Source organism: Pomacea canaliculata, linkage group LG7 (genome assembly GCF_003073045.1).
Source record: "Pomacea canaliculata isolate SZHN2017 linkage group LG7, ASM307304v1, whole genome shotgun sequence".
Classification (NCBI taxonomy): domain Eukaryota; kingdom Metazoa; phylum Mollusca; class Gastropoda; order Architaenioglossa; family Ampullariidae; genus Pomacea; species Pomacea canaliculata.
In genome coordinates this window covers 19863022-19877614 of record NC_037596.1, presented here as the reverse complement: position 1 = coordinate 19877614, position 14593 = coordinate 19863022, and the positions used below count along the sequence as shown (strand labels likewise).

Genomic DNA, 14593 nt, shown 5'->3' with positions numbered 1-14593 from the left:
AATTCAAAATTCTTGGTATTTGGTTTACTAATAATCTAAAAGCATGTATAAAATTGAATTATGATAGCAAGCTAGCCGAAATTAGAACACTGTACAAGATTTGGTTAAAAAGACAGCTCCATTAGGAAGAGTAGCAATACTCAAGTTGCTATTGCTGCAAAACCCTCCAGACTATATTGTTAACAACATTCAGAAATCTATATTTCAGCTTGAGTGGGATGGAAAAAAATAATAATAAAAATAATAAAATTAACAGAAAAGCATCTATTAAAAAAGTGCATAACAAGGGTACTGGCATACCTGATATTAGAACTTAAATGAATGCCTTGCGGAACAAATCTTGAAACATTGCAGAAGAAAATGGGGCACAATATTTCAGGATATCTTGTAAAACAAATTAATGGGGAAATTTTGTAATTTGTTGTTGTAAGGGAAATACTGATTAAGGTAATATAAGGTTAGTGTCACCTACAATCTTCTTCCTCTTCCTCCTCTTCCTCCTCCTCCTCCTCCCTCTCCTCCTCCTCCTCATCATCGTCGTAATTTGCTCTAGTGCAATATTTATAAAGTTTCATTTGTTGCTCACCTCCAGTTGATGACCGGGACGATGTAAAATGTCAGCAGGAGAAGGCACAGAACATCCTTCTCTTCCATCGTAAGGGTTCGCTCGCTAGGTACCACGCCTACCAAGAGACGCCTTTTCCCGCGGTAGGCTTGCTCACATGGATTGTAGCTTTAGCTAGATTATTGTGGTCAATAATTGTAAGCTTTTTAGCACCTTGCTTGCCACATTTAGAAAAATCTAAATAGAAGACATTTTGTACGTATCTTCATTTGACTAGTTTCCGTTTGCAGCATTTTTACACCTTCGGGTAAAAAATTAAGAAGAAAAGCAAACCAACAAAAGCTCAAAGCATAGTAAACCTTTACAACTCACCAGATAGGACAGAGAACACATACCTCTGTCTTCTTGGTGCTCTGCAACAATGTTCAAAATATCTGCTGTTAGTAATGAGACACTGTCATGTACTCTCTGCTATTTCAGCAATAAAACAAAGAGTAGTGCATTATCGTGGCAATGTAGAAGAACAAGGAAGTTCAAAGATAACGTGGTCGCTATGTTATTCAAGATAACAGCTGCAGCTAACACCTGCAGTCCAGGGTGACAAAGCTGTATCTGTTTACTGTCTTATTAGGCAGGTACGCATATCTCGCTCGTTTGATTAGTTTGTGAAAAGGACTTCATTGTCAATGTCAGTCGCACTGCTTTCATAATACCTACATGATATATTTATTTTCACGCGCAAGATGGACACCCAACAATGGTTGCTTTCAGCCTACCTCCTTAGGGGTGTTTACCTCTAGCTCCTATGGAAAATACCACGCCTACCTCTCTTATTCCCTCGTCTCCTGACTTTAATGAAATCAGACAACACATTTACTGTTGCAGAGAACACAGCTACTGTCAAAGACATTACAACTACTATCCAGATAATACAGCTGCTGTCACAGAAAATACAGCTACTGTCACAGCCAACACAGCTACCTTCACAGATAACACAGCTACTGTCACAGCCAAGCTACACAGCTGGATAAAACAGCTACTTTCACATACAATAGAGCGTCTGTGACAAGAGCGTCTGTGACAGTTGTTGTCTGTGACAGTAGTAGCTGTGTTGTCGCATACATTAGCTCTATTTCTGTGACAGTAGCTGTATTGTCTGTGATAGTAGTTGTAATGTATGTGACAGTAGCTGTATTGTAATAGACATATATATAGCTGTATCGTCTGTGACAGTAGCTGTATTGTATGTGAGAGTAGTAGCATTGTTATCTGTGACAGTAGCTGTGTTCTCTTTGACAGTAGCTGTGTTGTCTGTGACAGTAGCAGTGTTCACTAATTAAATTAACCCATTTTCAAGGAATTTTTTCAACTGTTTGTTGCTCAAATTAGTTGATGGGGTTTCCAAAGCAATATTTGGCATTTACTGTTGCAGAGAACACAGCTACTGTCAAAGACAATACTGTCACCTTCTCTGCGACAGCAGCTGTATCTGTCTTGTCTTTCACATTAGCTGTGTTGTCTGTGACAGTAGATGTATTAGCTACTGTCACAGCTAACACTGCTATTGTCACATAAGATAACACAGCTCTATTGTAGCTGTTGGCTGTGACAGTAGCCGTATTTTCTGTGACAGTATCTGTATTGTCTGTGATATAGCGACAGAAGCTGTATTGTCTGTGAGGAAGACTCGCCCTCGGTCAGCCTCACACAGACTGTGGAAAATACCACGCTTACCTCTCTTATTCCTTCGTCTCCTGACTTTAATGAAATCAGACAACACATTTACTGTTGCAGAGAACACAGCTACTGTAAAAGACAATACAGCTACTGTCAAAGACATTACAACTACTATCCAGATAATACAGCTACTGTAACAGAATATACAGCTACTATCTAAGACAAAACAGCTACTCTACTGTCACATACAATTACTGTTACAGAATACACAGCTACTATCACAGACAATACAGCTACTGTCAGAAAAACAGCTACTGTCACAGCCAACACAGCTACCTTCACAGATAACACAGCTACTGTCACAGCCAAGCTACACAGCTAGATAAGTAACCTGTTACTTCTGCTCAGGGCCGGCAGAAGGCTTTGCTGCGCCCTACGAGAAAGACAAATAGTTCGACTTCTCCCCCCCCCAAATCTCCCCCAAAAGGGAACTTTTCATTAAAAAAAATATTGAAATAATTATACCTTGAGGCTGAACTCTACTTTCTTAACTTAAAATCCAAGCAATAAACATAGGCTTACATAAAGTGACCAGGAGTGCCGCTTTTGACCTTGTGTCCGGCCTGCTCATAAAAAGTCCTGGCGGGAGGCCATGTCCCGCTTGTCTTTTAGGGTTAGGGTTAAGGGGTTTCGCGAGTCAAGGTATGGTTAGGGTTAGCGTAAGGGTTTAGCTCCATCGGCTTAGCCCACCCGGTTTAGGCTTAGGAGTCTCAAGGCTAACGGAGTCCACAGAGCAGCCATCGCCTTACTCAGGCGAAGTCTTTATCGCACAAGGGGTTAAGTTAGGCTTATCCACCGCATACACGATCCTCTTTAGGGTTAGTTAAGTTAAGGCACTCACTGTTAGTTAGGGTTAGGGCCTGAAGCGCGTGGGTTAAGTTAGGTTAGGTAGGTTAGGTTTAGTTAGGGTAGGTTAGGAGTTGGGTTCATGGGTTAGGTTATAAGGGTTGAGGTTTTACGCTCGTCTCAGGTCTAGGGTCTAGTAGCGCTTTCACGCCGCTCCTTAGAGGTTAGGGTGGTAGGGTACTCGGCCTATTCAAGATGGGTTAGGGTGTTAGAGCGTCTCTCTCACTCTCGCTCTTAGGGTTAGGGTTAGTTTAGGTAGGTTAGGTAAAGGTAGGTTAGCGTTAGGGTTAGCCGGTTAGGGTTAGAGGGTTTAGGGTAGCGGTCCTGGTCGTCTTAGGGTAGCGGCCTTAGCCGTCACCGTAGGTTAGCCCTCGCTTCACGCGCGCAGCGCGTTAGTCTAGGTTCCACGCGCTTAGGGTTAGGGTTCGCTTAGGGTTAGGTTACGTCGTAGGGTTCTAGGGTTAGGGTTAGGGTCCCAGCTCGCCGCTCCTCAGCTCCGCTCGTTAGCTCCCTCTTAGGGTTAGGTTGTTAGGTTAGGGTTTCTCCCTCTCTCTCTCTAGGGTTAGGTTATGGGTTGGTAGTTAGGGTTAGGGTTAGGGTTAGGGTAGGTTAGGGTCTAGGGTTAGGTAGTTAGGTTAGGTTAGGGTTCTCTCTCAGGGTGGTCCTCCCAGTTCTCACGCGTTAGGTTAGGGTTAGGTTAGGTTAGGGTTTTAGGTTAGGTTAGGGTAGGGTTAGGTTAGGGTTAGGGTTAGGTAGGGTTAGTTAGGGTTAGAGGGTAGGTTAGGTGTAGGGTTAGGTAAGGGTTTAGGGTGAGGTTAGGTAGTTAGGTTAGGTAGGGTTACGGGTTAGGGTTAGGGGTTAGGGTTAGGGTAGGTTGGGTTAGGTTAGGTTAGGGGTAGTTAGGGTTAGGTTAGGTTAGTTAGGTTAGGGTTAGGGTTAGGGTTAGGTTAGGTTAGGGTTAGGTTAGTTAGGTTAAGTGATTTAGGTTAGGGAGGGTAGGAGGTTCAGGTTAGGGTTAGGTTAGTAGGGTTAGGTAGGTTAGTTGGGTTAGGTTAGGGTTGGGTTAGGTAGGGTTATGGTTAGGTAGGGTTGTTAGGGTTCGGTGTAGGTAGGTTAGGTTAGGGTTAGGGTAGGGTTAGGTGTTAGGTAGGTTAGTTAGGGTTAGGTTAGGGTTAGGGTTAGGTTAGGGGGTTAGGTTAGGGTTAGGGTTAGGTTAGGGTTATAGGTATTAAGGTTGAGTTAGGTTAGGTTAGGTTAGGGTAGAGCGTTATGGTTAGGGGGTTAGGGTTTTAGGGTTAGGGATTAGCGTTAGGGTTAGGTTAGGTGTAGGGTTAGGGTTAGGGTTAGGTTAGGGTAGGGTTAGGGTTAGGTTAGGGTTAGGGTTAGGGTTAGGTTAAGGTTAGGGTTAGGTTTTAGTTAGGGTTAGGTTGGTTAGGTTAGGGTTAGGGTTAGTTAGGTTAGGTTAGGTAGGTTTAGTTTAGGGTTCAGGGTTAGGGTTAGGGTTAGGTTAGTTTTGGGGCGGGGTAGGGTTTAGGTTAGGGTTAGTTAGGGGGTTAGGGTAGGTAGGTATAGGGGTAGGCGGAGTTAGGTTTAGGGTTCAGTAGTAGGGTTAGGGTTAGGGTTAGATTGGGATTAGTTAGGGAGGGTTAGTTAGGGGTTAGTTTAGGAGGATAGGTTAGGTTGTTAGGTTAGGTTATAGTTAGGGTAGGGGTTCACAGGTGATAGGGGTTTAGGGTTAGTTATAGGTAGCTTTATGTTAGTGGTTAGGTTAGAGGGTTTAGGTAGGTTGGTTAGGGTTAGGGTTTAGAGGGTTAGGGTTTAGGGTTAGGTTAGGCGTTAGGGTAGGGTTAGGTTAGGGTAGGGTAGGGTTAGGTTAGTTGTTAAGTTAGGGTTTAGTTAGGGTTAGGGTTAGGGTTAGGGTTAGGGTTAGGGTAGGGTTAGGGTTATTAGGTAGGTTAGGGGTAGGTTAGGTTTAGTTAGGGTTAGGTTAGGGAGGTTAGGTTAGGTGATTTAGTTAGGTTAGGGTTTAGGGGTTAGGTGTAGGGTATTTAGGGTTAGGTTAGGGTTAGTTAGGGTTAGGGTTAGGGTTAGGTTAGGTTAGGGTTAGGGTTAGGGTAGGTTAGGGTTAAGTTAGGGTTAGGGTTAGGTTAGGGTTAGTTAGGTTAGCTCCTCTAGTTAGGTTAGGGTCTAGAGGTTAGAGGGTTAGGTAGGGTTAGGTTAGGTGAGGGTTAGGTTAGGGTAGGTTAGTTAGGGTTAGGTTAGGGTAGGGTTAGGTTAGTTAGGTTATTGAGGGTTAGGTTTAGGGTTAGGTTAGGGTAGGGTTCAGGGTTAGGTTGGTTACGGTTAGGGTATAGGTTAGGGTTAGGTTAGTTAGGGTTAGGGTTATAGGGCTAGGTTAGCGGTTTAGGGTCGTTAGGGTTAGGGTTAGGTTAGGGTTAGGTTAGGGTAGTAGGGTTAGGTTCAGCGTTCAGGGTTTAGGTTAGGGTTAGGTAGTTAGGTAGGTTAGTTACGGGTTAGGGTTAGGTTAGTTAGGTTAGGTTTTAGGGTTAGGGTATAGGTTAGGCGTTAGGTTAGGTAGGGTAGGGTTAGGGTTAGGGTAGGGTTAGTGTAGGTTAGGTTGGTTAGGTTACGGTTAGGGGTTAGGGTTAGGGTTTAGGGTTAGGTTAGGGTAGGGTTAGGTTAGGGTCTAGGGTTTAGGTTAGGCGTTAGGTTTAGGGTTAGGGTTAGGGTGAAATGAGGCGTTTACGCGGTTAGGTTAGGTTAGTTAGGTTAGGGTTAGGTTAGGGGTTAGGGTTAGGGTTAGGTTAGGGTAGGCGTGAAGGCGTTAGGGTTAGGGTTAGGGTTAGGTGAGGGTTAGGTTAGGGGTTAGGGTTAGGCGGTTAGGGTTAGGCGTTAGCTTTAGTTAGGGTTAGGGTTAGTTAGGTTAGGTTAGGGTGGTTGGTTAGGGTAGGGTATAGGGTTCAGGTGTAGGGTTAGGGTTTAGGGTGTTTAGGGTTAGGGGTTAGGTATGAGGGTTAGGTTAGGGTTAGTAGGGTTAGGTTAGGGTTAGGTTGGGTTAGGGTAGGGTTAGAGTTAGGTTAGGGTTAGGGTTAGGTTAGGGTTAGGGTTAGGGTTAGGGTAGGGTTAGGGTTAGGGGTTAGGTGAGGGTTAGAGGCGTTAGTTAGGGTTAGTTAGGGTTAGGGTTAGTTAGTTAGTTAGGTTAGGAGGGTTAGGTTGGTTAGGGTTAAGCGGTTCAGGGTTCAGGCAAATGTTAGGGTTAGGGTTAGGGTTAGGCTAGGGTTAGGTTAGGGTTAGGGTTAGGGTCTAGGGTTAGAAGTTAGGGTTAGGGTTAGGCGTCTAGGGTTAGGCTTAGGTGGTTAGGGTTAGGGTTAGGGGTTAGGGTTAGGTTAGGGTTAGGCTTAGTTAGGTTTGTTAGGGGTTTAGGGTTAGGGTTAGGTTAGGCGTATAGAGTTATAGGCGTTAGCAGGTTTAAGTACTTTCAGAATAGTGTTACGGGTTACGACTTCAGGCAGTTAAAGAGTTAGTTAGGGTTGTAGGATGTGTCGAGGAGTAGGGCGGTTCTAGTCTTTAGCTGTGTAGCGGTCTTGGGTTAGTTAGGGTTAGGGTAGCATAGTTTACGGTCCGTTTAGGGTTAAGGGTCGGTCGGCGTATAGGGTAGGCGTAGGGATTAGCGGTTTATGGAGTTATGGATTAACGCGGTTAGGGTTAGCGTCTACGTACGTTAGATGGTTAGGGTGATCACGGCGCGTTAGTTAGCGGTTAGGGTTATAGGGTTAGAAGGCGTTAGGAGTCTAGGTAGGCGTTAAGGTGTAGGGTTATGAAGTTAGGTATAGGGCTTTATGGAGTTCAGAGAGTTAGGTTAGGTTTACGGTTAGGTTAAGGGTTAGGGTAATTCTTCGTTATGAAGCGTTAGGGTCTACGGGTTAGGGTTAGGTTCAGGCTTACGGGTCTGGGTTAGGTTTAGGGTTAGGTTAGGGGTAGTTAGGTTAGGGTTAGGTTAGGTTAGGGTTAGGGTTTAAGTTAGGTTAGGGTTAAGGGTTGAGGGTTTAGGGTTAGGGTTCTTAGGACCTTAGAACGTTAGGGTTAGGTTAGGTTCAGGTTAGGGTTAGGAGTTCAGGGTGAGGTAGGGTCTAGGGTTAGGGTTAGGTAGGTTAAGGATCAACCACAGAGGGTTAGGACTAGGGTTTTAGGGTTAGGGTCAGGAGGGTTAGGGTTTAGGTTAGGGTTAGGCTTAGGGTTAGAGGTTAGGGTGTAGGTTCAGGGTTTCAGGCGTCTAGGGGTTTAGGTTAGGGTAGCGGTAGAAAGGTTAGTACTCGCATTAGGGTTAGGGTTAGGGTTAGGTTAGGGTTGGCCCACGTTAGTAGTTGAGGGTAGGGTTAGGGTTAGGTAGGGTATGGGTTAGGTTAGGTTAGGTTAGGGTTAGGTTTAGGGTTAGGGTTAGGGTAGGGTTAGGGTTAGGTTAGGTTAGGGTTAGGTAGGGTTGGGTTAGGGTTAGGGTTAGTTAGGGTGTAGTTAGGTTAGTTAGGGTTAGGGTAGTTAGGTTTAGGGTAGGTTAGGTTAGGGTTAGGTAGGTTAGGGTAGGTTAGGTTAGGCTTAGGTTAGTAGGTTAGGGTTAGGGTTAGGGTAGGTGTTAGGTTAGGCGTTAGGGTTAGGGTTAGGTTAGGGTTAGGTTATTAGGGTTAGGGTTAGGGTAGGGTTAGGGATTATAGGCGTTAGGGTTAGGGTTAGCTTAGTTAGTTAGGGTTAGGGTTAGGGTTAGGGTAGGTTGGGTTAGGGTATAGGGTTATGTTAGTTAGGTTTAGGGTGTAGGGTTTAGGTTAGGTTAGGGTTAGGGTTAGGGTTAGGTTAGGGTTAGGTTAGGGTTTGGTTTAGTTAGTTAGGTTAGGGTTAGGGTTAGGGTTTAGGGTTAGGAGTTGAGGAGTTAGGTTAGGTTAGGTGAGGTAGGTTAGGGTTAGGGTTAGGGTTAGGGTTTAGGTTAGGCGGTTAGGTTAGGGTTTAGGTTAGTTAGGGTTAAGGGTTAGGTTAGGGTTAGGGTTATGGTTAGGTAGGGTTAGGTTAGGGTTCAGGCGTTAGGGTTAGGTTTAGTGAGGGTTAGGTTAGGGTTTAGGGTTAGGGTTAGGTTAGTTAGGTCTTAGGGTTAGGGGTAGTTAGGCGTTTAGGGTTAGGTTAGGGTTAGGTTTAGCGTTAGGGTTTAGGTGGTTAGGTTAGGGTTTGGTAGGGTTAGGGTTAGGGTAGGGTTAGGGTTAGGGTTAGGTTAGGAGGGTTAGGGTTAGGTTAGGGTTAGGGGTTGGTTAGGTTAGGGTTAGGGTTAGGGTTAGGGTTAGGGTTAGGTTAGGGTAGTAGGGTTAGGGTTAGGGTTAGGTTAGGGTAGGGTTAGGGTTAGGTGAGGGTTAGGGTTAGGGTTAGGTTAGGGGTAGGCTTAGGTTAGGTAGGGTAGGTTAGGGTTAGGTTAGGTTAGGGGTTAGGGTTAGGTTAGTGTTAGGGTTAGGGTAGGTGTAGGTTGGGCATTCAGGATGTCTAGGCGTTATGGTTAGGGTTAGGGTTAGGGTTAGGGTTAGAGAGTTCAGGGGGGGGGTTAGGGTTAGGGTAAGGTAGGTTAGAGGTTTAGGTTAGGTTAGGTTCAGGGTTAGGTTAGGGTTAGGTTAGGTTAGTGGGTTAGGTTTAGGGTTAGGTTAGGGTTAGGGTGAGGTTAGGGTTAGGTTAGGTAGGGTTGTCTAGGGTTATGGGTTAGGTTAGGGTTAGGGTTAGTTAGTAGGTTAGGTAGGGTTAGGTTAGGTAGGTTAGGGTTAGGCGTTTAGGTGTAGGGTAGGTAGTTAGGGTTAGGTGAGGAGGTTAGTAGTGTAGGGTTAGGTTAGGGTTAAGGTTAGGTAGGGTTAGGTTAGTTAGTGGTTCCACGCTAGTTAGGGTTAGGGTTAGGTTTAGGGTTAGCGGTTAGGGTTAGGGTTAGTTAGGTTAGGGTTAGGTTAGGGTTAGGTGTAGGGTTAGGGTAGGGTTAGGGTTAGGAGTTAGTGTTAGGGTTAGGTGTTAGGGTTCAGGTTAGGTTAGGGTAGGGTTAGGGTAGGTAGGGCTTAGGTTAGGTTGGTTAGGTTAGGGTTAGTTAAGGTTTTAGGGTTAGGTTAGGGTTAAGAGGGTTTAGGTGTTAGGTTTAGGTTTAGGTTAGGTTAGGGTAAGGGTTAGGGTTAGGGTTAGGGTTAGGGTTAGGTTTATAGTAGGTAGGGTAGGGTCTAGGTTAGGGTTAGTTAGGGTTAGGTTTAGGGTTAGGTTAGGTTTAGGGGTAGGGTTCAGGGTTAGGGTTAGGTTAGTTAGGTTAGGGTTACGTTAGGTTAGGTTAGGCGTTAGGGTTAGTTAGGGTAGGGCAGTTAGGTTAGGTTAGGGTTTAGGGTTAGGGTTACGTAGGTCTAGAGGTTAGTTAGGTTTAGGGTTAGTTAGTTAGGTTAGTCTAGGGTTAGCGGATTAGGTAGTTAGGGTGTAGGGTTAGGAGTTAGGGTAGGGAGGTTAGCGGGGAGGGTTTTATAGGGTTAGGGTTTAGGGTAGCTTAGGGTTAAGTTAGGGTTTAGCTGGGTTTAGGTTAGGGTTTGTGGGTAGGCGTTAGGGTTAGGTTAGGGTTAGTGGTTAGGGTAGGTTAGGTATAGGTTAGGGTTTAGGGTTGAGGCGTTAGTTATGGTTAGGGTTTAGGGTTAGGGTAGGTTAGCGTTAGGTTAGGGTTAGCGGTTAGGTTAGGTAGGTTAGGTTAGGGTTAGCGGTCTAGGTTAGGCGTTTTATTAGGTAGTTAGGGTTGGTTAGGTTAGGGTTAGGGTTAGGTTAGGGTTAGAGTTTAGGTTAGTTAGGTTAGGGTTAGGTAAGTTTAGGGTTAGTTAGGGTTGAGGCTTAGGGTTAGCGTTGAGGTTAGGTTAGGGTTAGGGTAGGTTAGCGGTGGGTGTAGGGTTAGGGTAGGGGTTAGGGTTAGGGTTAGGGTTAGCGCTTAGGGTTAGGGGGTTAGGGTTAGGTTAGGCGTTTAGTGTAGGGTTAGGTTAGGTTAGGTTAGGGTAGGGTTAGGGTTGAGGTCTAGCGGTTAGGTTAGGTTAGCGGTTAGGGGGTCAGGTTTTAGGGTGAGTTAGGTTAGTTAGGGTTAGGGTGTAGGTTTAGGCGTGAGGGTAGGGTTAGGTTAGGTGGGTTTAGGGTAGGGTGTTACGGGTAGCGGTTAGGGTTAGGTAGGTTAGTTAGGGTTAGGAGTAGGTTAGGGTTAGGGTTAGTTACGGGTTAGGGCTTAGGGTCCAGGTTCAGTTAGGGTTAGGGTTTAGGGTTAGGCGGTTTAGGCGGTCATTAGGTTAGGTAGGTTAGTTTGTTAGGGTTAGGGTTAGGGTTAGGTTAGTTAGTGAGGGTTAGGTTAGTCAGGTTGAGCGTTGGGTCTGAGTTAGGGTTAGCGTTAGGTTAGGTTTAGGTTAGGCCGTTAGGGTTCTTAGGGTTAGCGGTTAACGGTTAGGAGGTACGGTTAGGTATGCGTTAGGGTTAGGAGTTAGTTAGGGATCTAGGTTAGGGTTAGGTTAGAGTTTAGGGTAGGTCAGGCTTAGGGTTAGTGGGTGTAGGTTAGGGTTAGAAGAGTGGTGGGTTAGTTAGGCGTTAGGGTTAGCGCGTTGTACTTAAGGGTTTAGGGCCATCTAGGGTTAGGTGTTAGGTTAGGTGCTTAGGTTAGCGAGTAGTGTTGGGGTTAAGGGCTTACGGTTAGGGTAGGGTTAGTTTAGGGGTTGAGGTTAGCTGTTAGGTAGGTTACGTGGTTAAGGAGTTAGAGTCTACGGGTCCTTAGCGGTCCGAAGGGTTCAGGGTAAGGTTGATTAGGTTAGGCGTAGTTAGGGTTATAACGGTTAGGTTAGGTTTAGGTGTAGTCGGTAGGTATGTTAAGCGGTTAGGGTAGGGTTCAGCCGAGCTTAGGCGTCATAGGGAGGGTGCATAGGTTCCTTAGACGCGTTAGGCGTCCTAGGCGTCTAGTGAGTTAGAGTTGGGCGTTAGGGTAGGGTTAGGGTTTTAGGGTTAGGTTAGGGTTAAGGGTTAGGGTAGGGTTTAGGGTTAGGTCTTAGGCTTACCGTTAGGTTAGTGTATAGGGTTAGGTGGGTTTAGGGTTAAGGTGTCTAGCCTTACGGGCTATAGCCGGCATAGGGTTAGGTTAGTTAGGTTAGGGTAGCGTTAGGGCGTTTAGTGCCGTTAGGGTATAGGTGTTAGGGTATAGTGGGGTTAGGGTTAGGGTTAGGTGTTACGCAGTGTTGGGTTAGACCGAAAACTTAGGGTGTAGGGTTAAGAAGTAGGTATAGGTAGGTACTTACGGGAGTTAGGGCTTAGGCGTATAGTGGTGTGTAGGGTTCAGGGTATAGGCTTAGGGGTGGTAGGTACTAGTTGTCTAGTGACGCCGTCCAGATCAGGGTTGGCAGTTAGGGTTAAGGGGTCTAGAGGTTAAGGGTTAGCGGATCATAGGTGTAGGCGCTTAGTCGGGATGCGTTAGCTTCGGTTAGAGGTTCAGAGGCGTTTAGAGTTAGCTTAGGGTTACGGTAGTTAAGGTTAGGGTTAGCGGGTTAAGTGGTTACGGTTAGCGGTATGAGGTTCAGGAGACTTCAGGGTTAGGGTTAGTGGTATAGGGATTCAGGTACTGAGGCTAGGGTTAGCGGTCTCAGGGCTGAGAGGTTATGGGTTCAGGGTTAGGGTATAGGAGCGTTCAGGGTTTAGGGGTTAGTGGTTAGGTTAGGGTTTAGGGTCTAGGTTAGCGGTAGGGATCTAGGGGTTCAGCTACGCACTCCTACTTAGCCTGAGTTCAGCGGTCTAAGGCTAGTGCGCTTAGGTTAGTCGGTTACAGGCTTAGTGGTGACGGTCATCACAAGGTCTAGCATTAGAGGTTGGGTCTAGGCGCGTTGGTATTCAGAGTTAGAGGTTAGCGATGAGGAGTCTAGGAAGTTTAGGGTCAATAGGGTAGTTCAAGGTCTAGGTTAGGGATAGGTTCTCACTCTAGCGTATAGAGTTAGGCGTTAGGCGTAGTTCACGGCGTTAGGGTCAGCGCGTTTTAGGGTCTTAGGGGTTCAGGGTTCAGGTCGTCTCAGGAACGCTTAGGTTACAGGTTATGGACGGTTATATGAGGGTTGGGTTCCCTAGGTAAGGGTATTAACTAAGCGTCTGTAGGAGGGGTCTAGGTTTAGGGTCTAGCGGTAGGGTTCAGGGTTAGGGTAGGTTTAGTTTAGGTTAGGTTAGGGTCGTAGGGTACTAGGAAGTCCTATGGGTTTAGGGATGGTCCGTCTTAGGAGCTTAGGGTTCAGGGTTAGGGTTAGGGTCTGCTGTGAGTGTGTGATTAGCAGTCCTAGGGGTATAGGTTGTAGGTACGTTCAGCACGGTTAGGGTTAGCAGTTAGGGTTAGGGTTTAGGGGTTGGTCAGGGTTAGGTTACCGGAAGTTGAGGGTTAGGGTTAGAGCACACCCAAAGAGTCTTCGGGTTAGGGCTATGAGGTTAGGCTAGTCGGTTAAGGGAGGTGTTGCAGGGTAGCGTTAGCGCTACGTTAATGGACTATAAGGGGTTAGGTTAGAGGCTTACGGGGTGTCGGTATAGGTTTCCGGGGTGTTCAGAATTGTCAGGAAGGAGTTCAGGGTTAGGTCTAGGGATCTAGGACGTTAGGTCGTTAGTAGGTAGTCCTAGTGTTGGGTATAGAGTTGGTCTAGGTGTCTAGGAATTCTACGGTATTAGGCGTTCTAGTTGTTAGGGTCTAGGGTTAGTTAGGGTTAGGAGTATGAGGGTTCAGGTTAGGCGTTGGGTTAGGACGTTACGGGTATAGGTTAAGGGTTTAGGTTTAGAGGTTGGTTAGGGTCTTCAGGTTAGGTTGGTCAGGGTTAGGTTAGGTTAGGGTTAGGCGGTTAGGGTTAGGTTAGGGGTATCGAGTTTAGGTTAGGAGTTAGGGGGTTAGGGTCCTTTAACGGGGGTTTGGGTTAGGGTCTAGGGTTAGGGTTAGGGTTTCGAGGGTTACGGGTAGGTTCAGGCGTATATAGCGTGGAGTTCAGGTTTGGGTCTTTGGCTTAGTATGATTGGTTAGAGTATTAGGCGCTTATGGATGGTTAGTGGAGGTATAGGGTTAGGATTAGGGTTAGGGTTAGGGTTAGGTTAGATAGGGTTAGGAGTAGGGTTAGGTTACGGTGTATAGAGGTGCTTTAGGTTAGGCGTTAGGTTGAGGGTTAGCAGGTTAGGCGTTAGCGTTACGCTTAGGTCGAGGGTAGGGATTTAGCTATAGGTGTTTAGTGTTAGGTCATAGCCTCTCTAGTGGTTAGCGAGGTGTAGGGTTAGTTAGGTTACGAGGTTAGGCTTAGGCGTTAGCGTTAGGGTTGAAGGTTAGCTTACCGTTTAGGTTAGTGGTTAGGGTAGGTTAGTGTTTTAGGGTTAGGGTTCGGTCTCGTGTGCGTTAAGGGCTTCAGGGGGGGGTGTTAGGGTGGGTTGGGTATACGGGAGTAGGGGTATGCAGATTAGTTGTTCAGTGGCTGTAGGTTTAGGTTAGTTAGGCTTACTTTATGGTTAAGGTTAGGTTTGAGTAGGGTTAGGTGTTAGGCTTGGTTAGGAGTTAGGAGTTTCGTTGTTAGAGCTTCAGGAGTAGGGTAGGGTTTAGTTCAGGTTCAGGTTAGGGTTAGTGTTTAGGGCTTAGAGGTTAAGGGGTTAGTTGGTTAGGCGTGATAGGAGTTGAGTATAGAGCGTTCTAGGGTTAGGTTAGGGTTAGGTAGGGTTTAGGGTTAGGTTAGGGTTAGGTTAGCGGTTAGGGGTTATGGGTTAGGGTAGGAGTGTGGCTTTAGGGTTAGGGTTGGTTAGCGGTTAGGGCTATAGTGATAGGGTTAGTCGTGGTTAGGAGTTAGGGTTAGGGTTCTAGGTCTCAGGGTTAGGATTAGGGTTAGGGTCTAGTGATAGGGTCTAGGGTTAGGTTCACGGTTGAGGTTAGGGTTAGCGGTTAGGTTACGGGTTTAGGGGTTTAGTGCTTACGGTTTAGGGGCTAGGGTTCAGGGATTAGGCCGTTAGGGTATTCAGGCGTTAGGATATAGTGGTAGTAAGGTTAAGGTTAGGGTAGCGGGTTAGGTAGGCGTTAGGATATCAGGGTTTGAGGGTTACGGTTAGGGTCAATAGGGTTTAGGGTTAGCGTTTAGCTTCAGAGGCATAGGGTTAGGTTGCGGGTTAGGGTTGAGGGTTAGGGTTAGCGTGTTCAGGGTTAGCGTTAGGGTCTATGGGTTAGGTTAGGGTATAGGGTTAGGTTAGCGGTTAGGGTTAGGTTAGGTTGATTAGGGTAGGTAGGCGTTAGCCGTTAGGTTTAGGGTTAGGTTAGGGTTTAGAGCAGTTTAGGTGGGTTAGGGTTAGGGTTAGGGTTTAGGCTGTCAGGGTTGAAGTGGTTCAGCGATGTAGCTCTCCGCGTTAGGCGTACGTTAGAGGTTAGTTAGTGACGTTTAGGGTATAGAGATTGGTAGG

The 14593-nt window shown here is 46.3% G+C and overlaps 1 protein-coding gene across 1 annotated transcript in view; it reads right to left on the bottom strand.

Annotated features, from left to right (window-relative positions):
* LOC112567510 overlaps window positions 1-1079 on the bottom strand; it is a 34045-nt gene extending 32966 nt beyond the window's left edge. The window contains exons 1-2 of the mRNA XM_025244204.1: window positions 938-1079; window positions 587-739 (exon numbers count right to left, since the gene is read on the bottom strand). Of these exons, the coding sequence (XP_025099989.1) occupies window positions 587-654 (68 nt within the window). The 5' untranslated portion in view covers window positions 655-739; window positions 938-1079. The remainder of the gene's footprint in view (window positions 1-586; window positions 740-937) is intronic.
* Between the last annotated feature and the right edge of the window lie 13514 nt (window positions 1080-14593).